We start from the raw sequence: 7,136 nt of genomic DNA, 5'->3' as shown, positions 1-7,136 counted from the left end.
CTTCCCCTTTGAGTTCTGTGTAATGAGCTTGACAACTATAGGTTCCACTACTATAAGTACAACTTATCGTTTGGTTCTTTGTGTTTTCCTATTATGTGCCCTTAATCAACTTTTCATGAGTAAATTACTGTGAACACACAAACACATTAGCTAATTAGCATTCGCTAAGTAAGTTAATTCTGTAATTGTTTTCCAAAATATGTATCATTTTTATTTATTTACTTTATATTTGTGCTTTCTAAATATAAAAACAACAAAAGCAACCAAACATCTCTTTTATAGATTTGACTAGACGTTGACAACATCCCAATACTAAGAGCTCGTGTATCCTTGGACGATCTCGATACCAAATGAAATTGCAATTGATGGTTTATTATACATGAACGATGCAAGAAACGGAAATACCAATACATAAGACAGAACACAACACATAAGGCACGCGTTTGACCAGCAAACTTATTCAAAATACAAATAGAAACTAACTCCAGCTCAGCTCCAACAGCAAATGATCTGAAAGAGTTATAATCTTTAACTAGCAGTCAAGAAATTCTTGAACCAAACAGCGGAATCCTTAGCATATCGTTTGAGCTTGTCATTATAATCAATAAAATGCAACCCGAATCGTGAAGTGTAACCTTCAGCCCATTCAAAATTATCCAGCAATGACCATGCAAAATACCCCTCCACATTGCATCCATCCTTCCTGTTACATCAAACAAGAAGTTCATTATCTTGTAGTTTGGATGTTGCAAAAAAATAATAATTAAGAAATACAAAATTCATTATCTTTTTTTCATGATATCATAGCAGGTGGTTAAAACCTAAAAGCCGTACCAAAGAAATAGAAAAGGAAAAATCAAAGGCGGCTTGTGTTGATGTTAAACCAAGACTCGTATGCATGACAACAAAGGACGGTGGGCAATTGCAACCTCCATACTCCAACTTGAGGGAGAGTACAGAAACTATATATATATATATATGGTTGGCATCATTTAAGAACACTAAAAAAGTTAAAAACTCTTAGGAACTCTAAACAATCAAACATTTTTTAATTTTTTTTTATATACTAACATTATTTAAGAGTAGTTTTATCATATTTTATATAAAAATTTTGATTACATATATTCATCACAAGTTTACATATGTGTAAAATTTATGTACTACCAAATTTACATACATAGGTGTAAAACAAAACATAGAGATGTATAAAAACTAATTTTCAAAATTGTAATTGTAAATATATATATCTATAATATATATAAACGAAGACCCAAAAAACCTACGTGTCGCGATGTGGTCGCTCCCTCTTTTTTTGGAGTCATTAGATTTGCTTGATTTTTAAATAGAGGTTTCTCATGCATTTGACCCGAATTCAAGGGTATGGGTCTTACCAAACCTAGATATTACTTAAACGGGTTATAACATCTCATTAAATAAAAACCAATCTCACCAAATGTTTGATATAAAAATCCTATAAAGTTCGGATATACTAAACATTATTATATGATTTTTTTAAATATATATAATTTATAATTAAGAAACAATTTTATAGTAAAAAAATAAGCGGATTGGTTCTCATCAAACTCATATAGCTTTTAAACCGGGTTATAACATCTCATTTATTTGTGAAACAATTTATCATCAAACCATAAGTATATTATTAACTTTCATACAATAAAAAAATAAAAATTCAAAAACAAATAAATATTAGAAACAAATAATATAAAACGACACCGTGATATGAGGGATAAAAACTAGTATATATATATATATATATATTTGGTTCAGTAATTATTATTAAGTGTTTCCTATTCAGTTTCCCTCTGACTTCGATAGGTTTTATCCCTATCGTCTTTTATCTTGTAGTTTGGATGTTGCAAAAATGATTAAGAAATACAAAATTCATTATCTTTTTTTTAGATAGTTCGAAGTACAATATTCAAATTCAAACGGGCTTACTTTATAGCAGCTAGCAAGTTTGTGAGATAGTCATTAAAGTACTTGACCCGTTTTTCATCCTTTAGTGCATCGTCGAGAGAGATTGATGGGTCATTCGGGTCGTCCATCCCTATCGAAAATGGGAACAAAATCGAATAACCATGTTGTACATGTTGTACATAAATGTTATTTCAAAAGTAGAAAGGTTACCATTTTCCATGATTAACACCGGAGGATTCCCATATCTGCTTTTGACATAATTTAATAAGCTTCTAAACCCTTCAGGCACTATGTATAACCATTCTGAATTCGCCTGTACGTAATGTACCAAGGACAAATACCTTAAAAAAAACCTATGTAATTTTTTTTTGACTTTTTCTTACAGAAGTTCTTTAACAGTTAGTTTTTTCTGTTTTTTTTCACATTAAAATCCCTGAACATGTTAAATTTGAACAAATCTTTAAAACTTTTTTTTATAATCAAATACGCTATTGCTCATGTTGCAACTTTAATCCCTTAGTTTTAAAAACTACGTACAATTTAAGACCATATACATGCACGAATGTAACGTCTATAGTCCCTGAAATAGATGAAGGCTAACTTGTTTCATTAGACTTTGCTTGATCTTAACCAAGAAGTTGAGGGAATTCTATCTCAACATGTTCAACATTGACATGTAGAAAGATTTTAGTGCAAAAAGTTGTTAAAGGGTTTCTATAAAAAGAAAAAAACAATAAGTATGTTGGTTTTTATAGTATTTTCTCATATATAAATAAAGTATATTAATATTGTAACGGAACCAAGTTAGCCCGTACTAAGTAAAAATATGCTTACCCGGTCACCAATAGCTTCCCCGTCCCTAATTGCTGAAAAAAGACACAAAAAAATTCATGTTTTTAGACATACTGTTATTTGTGTTGGACGAAAATACAAACATACTACATAGCCCATACTCTTGAAAATGATTTAAACTATAGTACAAATACAAGATATATTTTCAAATGACTTACGATAGATAAAGGCACCCGCATCTGGAGATATAGGAATGTCGAGTAATTCATAAATGTTTCTTGTCGAATTATCCGAACTATCCCATGCGTACCATGTAGTGTAGTGATTTATACCGACATAATCAAGTGAACCTTTAAGAAGATCTGATTGAACTTTTGAAAATCTTGGTAACAGGTTCCCAACATTTGTCCTCATTGATGTTGGGTAATCTCCAAACATTATAGGATCAAGAAACCTAATGTGGTAATCAACATAAGATATCTTTTGATTTTTAATATAGTAGGAAAGGTTGAAAAAATAATATTGGTTTAGAAATGTACCATCCCAGTTGAAAATCTTGTGCTCTTTGTGTCGCCTCAATGTCCTCGGGTTTGTCTGTACCCGGTACGTACCAAATGACATCAAATGCAATCCCAATGTGTCCGTTCTGCGTGGCCTGAATAATAATAAAAACATGTGTATTTTTATATGATATTTTATTATCTGATTTTGATTAATAACGATTTTACCTTGTATTTTCTTTTGTAGATATCGAAGGCAGCTGCGTGTGAAAGAAGGACATTATGAGCGACAATATACGGTTCAGTAAACGAGTTTCCACCCAAACATAACGAGCCAAAAGATTCCGAGCAACGGCCCGGTGCATGTATTCCGATTGCAAAACCTTGCAATGTAAAAGCACGAGGTTCATTAAATGTCGCCCAGTTCTTGACCCGATCACCAAATTTCTCAAAACATGTCTCCGCATAATTCGCAAAGTCGTTTCTGTGTTATAAATTATAATAACATGTAAAATAACATAATAAGTATATATTTTTAAAAATAATAAAATAAAAATATATAATATTTACATGATTCTTGTGTCAAGCCAGCCATGATATTTGTCTTCCAATGCTTGAGGAAGGTCCCAATGATAGAGTGTCACATATGGTTCAATATCTAACATTTCATTTCAAACTTTCAATAAAAGAAAACAAAAATAAAATAATATTAAATATTTAAGATATTTAAAATATACACACTATTGGCTAATAAAGAGTTAATAAGCGCATTGTAGTGATCGACTCCAGCTTGGTTGATTTGACCACTTCCATCTGTAGGAAATCGTTCATAAACACTTATCATAAAAATTACAATAAAAAAATAAATAAAGCTACAAATAACAAGATTTAACAATATTGAAATTGTAACATCTTGATATTTTCATATTAAAGTTTGAGTCAACTGTGTTAAATTACAAAGTTTAACGATTAAAATGAAAATTCTGAAATTTCAAGTTAATCGCGCTACGCGACGGGTAAACCTTAGACCCTATCGCGATGGAACCTCACAAAGCCCGATAATGGCTGGTGTCGCGCTACTCGATGTCCAAATCCATTAGACTATCGCGATGCGCGATGCCCATGTTAAGTTACCAGAGACACGTTGGCGGTGGCGGTGTTCGGGTGGTATTTTCTGAAAAAAAGGGACTTTTCCGAAGAAAAACACAAAAACGTTTTTTCAGGTGACTTACAACTAACGGTGTTAGGATTCCGTTAGTCGCAGACCGTTGGAAACAAATACGTTAAAAGTTTGGACCGTCAGCAACCAATTTGTTAGTTGGGACCGACAATGACCAAAAGGAGATAGTTGTGACTAATAAAAACCAATATACCTAATTTTTAATGTAATATTGGATTTGAAGATAGATGAAGAGATGCGTTAAGTTTTTATGTGCCTTTTTTAACCTATTAGACATTTATAAACCAAAGTACAAACATATATCTAAAGGGATAATGAAATACATAATTATCAAAATCTAACAAACTAATAAGACAAGAACATTGAAATTAGACCAAAATGCAATCAACCAATGTGTTTGATTATTTAATGTACGGACATTTGCTATAGTAACCCACTTGTGTAAAGATAACGAAAATGACTTGAATAAAATTTATATTTAAATGCGTATACAAATTTGCACGTGTTTGGTTCGTTTGAGGCGGTGACTTGACTATGCAAATTGAAATATAACGCCGAAAAACTTACGTTAAGTTTAAAAAAAGATACAAAATCGTGCAAAACGATTATTATAAAAAGTTGAAAATTCCTTACTAGGGAAAATCCTTGGCCAAGCGATTGAAAACCTATATGCATCCATGCCCATATCCTTCATCAACTTTATGTCATCCTGCATTTGAACCATCCAAACACTAGGTTTAATTTCAAAAGCTTAAAAGGAAGATACTGTAGAATCATGATTCATGAGTAGACACTAACACTTAATAACCCTTTGAAATAGAAAACAAAATCAAAGACTTAAAAAGTACTTGCCTTATACAAGTGATATTGATCAACTGCAACATCACCAGTGCTAGAATCAGCTATCTTACCTGCAAGATTACAAGGTCAAAAATGCAATTTTCATTTGAGTGTAAATACAAGAGTGATTCATCATCCATCCTTGTGCATTGCTTATAACCCTTTAAAATTGTTTTTTTTTTAACTAAATAAAACCCTATTCTTTGTTTCTATGACACTCAAATTAGAACATACATCTATAGGAGGGTTAAAACTCGCGAAAACCACTTTAAACATCGTGTGTGTGTGTGTGTGAATTCCTAACACACCACAAAATAATGCAATAAGAATAATTGCATAATAATAACATCAAATAACAAATACCAGGTATATGAGCAAATGTGTCCCAAATAGACACACCCCTTCCATCTTTCTTCACGGCTCCTTCATACTGTCAAGTAAATAATGCAATGAAGTTTAGATGTATGATGCCCTTTGATGTAGTTTCTAGACATATAAGAAACACAAAGTACTAATTTATGTACGGTTGATAGCAGACAACGATACGTTTCTTTCGTTTAGTTACATCAAGATTTAAGAAGCGAGCTTCTTCTTGTAATTTTTCGCAGTTAGAAGATTTATATAATTTACTAGTTTTAAACGAATATTACACGGGTTAAATTCTAAAATAGAAAAAAAATGGAAACCTTGACTCACCATTTTAATTGGACACAGATTGATGATTTTAAGATTATGTGATTTGATATCATGAATCAATTTCAAAAGTTTAACATGTCATTTACCATTATGATGATTGAGGCACGAATCTAACATCATAGAAACAAAAATTGATATTAAAAACATATTGATTACTTGAAGAATTAGTTCAAATATTGAACGACGATGATGAATTTTCCTTGTCGTATATGAAACTTGAGTTCAAGATTGCTTCCTCCTAAACCTAGCCTTTGTATTACGGTTTCAACTTATCTTTTTTCTTTTTTTTTAGTTCAATTGTTTCATTTAAAATTCATTTCATCTTCTTAAACATCATCATAGAAAGCAAACGGACAACAAGTTACGACATTATCCCCTTTTCAAATTGCAAAAAAAAAAAAACCGTCTTTTAAAACCACTTTGATGGATATTTTGGAATCAGAACATTACTATGCATGACCCATTGAACAACTAAGTAGCTCCACAACTTCCGGTACGTAAAATCAAAAGACAAGTGAACCACGTTTAAAATCATATACTAAAATTATTTAGCAAAGATAATAATGATGAGAACAAACCTGGTAAGAAGCAGATGCAGTTCCAAAAGTAAAACCATCTGGAAAGCTTTTTCTGTTAATACCATCAGCAAAACATCCATGAAGAACAATCACAATGAATAGTACAACAGTTTTCATTGTTAACACCATTTGTGTAACACTACGATGAATAAGATATTGTAGTGTGTTTCCACCGAGTTTTGTGAGAATTTATAGACACTTGAGTTCTCTACGGAAATAAAGAATAAAATATTAAATTATAAATGAACAACAAGATTTTTCACTATGGAGAGGGCTTTAATCCCCTCCACATTGTCACGTAGGTTTATTGTCTATTTTCATAACGTCCTGTTGTGATTTAATGTCCATTTACCACATTATATATATATATATATATATATATATATATATATGATACTAGCTTTTAGCTGGTCGTGTGTCACGAATGTTACTTTTAGTATGTTTATATATTATTGTGAATATATATACTTTTCTGTATGATATGTTTAAGTATTAAATTAAAGGTTAAATGAATGTATAAAGTATGTTATGTTTATAGTTGATGTTAAAGTTTAGTTAGTTTGTTTTATTCACGTTTGTATCTACTTGTTACTTGTTATGGCTGATTGGTGA

The 7,136-nt window shown here is 31.1% G+C and overlaps 1 protein-coding gene across 1 annotated transcript; it reads right to left on the bottom strand.

Annotated features, from left to right (window-relative positions):
- Positions 1 to 325: 325 nt before the first annotated feature.
- Positions 326 to 6,808, bottom strand: LOC143590572 (beta-glucosidase 40-like). Its single transcript, XM_077071013.1, has 13 exons — positions 6,525 to 6,808; positions 5,614 to 5,680; positions 5,263 to 5,321; positions 5,044 to 5,119; positions 3,972 to 4,043; positions 3,801 to 3,888; positions 3,459 to 3,714; positions 3,270 to 3,385; positions 2,949 to 3,184; positions 2,773 to 2,804; positions 2,149 to 2,251; positions 1,960 to 2,068; positions 326 to 703 (listed from the first exon to the last, which is right to left on the bottom strand). The coding sequence occupies exons 1-13, from the start codon at positions 6,651 to 6,653 to the stop codon at positions 529 to 531; spliced, it is 1,518 nt and encodes a 505-aa protein (XP_076927128.1). The 5' UTR covers positions 6,654 to 6,808; the 3' UTR covers positions 326 to 528.
- Between the last annotated feature and the right edge of the window lie 328 nt (positions 6,809 to 7,136).

The sequence above is a fragment of the Bidens hawaiensis genome, unplaced genomic scaffold (assembly GCF_021521415.1).
Source record: "Bidens hawaiensis isolate Kalapana, Puna unplaced genomic scaffold, B.hawaiensis_p1.1 tig00038670_1, whole genome shotgun sequence".
NCBI classification, from domain to species: Eukaryota; Viridiplantae; Streptophyta; class Magnoliopsida; order Asterales; family Asteraceae; genus Bidens; species Bidens hawaiensis.
This window is presented reverse-complemented; position numbering and strand designations above follow the sequence as displayed.

Excerpts from the sequence above, each read along its gene's own strand:
- LOC143590572 (XM_077071013.1), bottom strand. The coding sequence starts at position 6,653 with ATGGTGTTAACAATGAAAACTGTTGTACTATTCATTGTGATTGTTCTT. Across the intron at positions 2,805-2,948 it reads TGCGGGTGCCTTTATCTATC|CAATTAGGGACGGGGAAGCT; the intron begins GTAAGTCATTTG and ends GTCTTTTTTCAG. Across the intron at positions 2,069-2,148 it reads GGTGTTAATCATGGAAAATG|GGATGGACGACCCGAATGAC; the intron begins GTAACCTTTCTA and ends CATTTTCGATAG.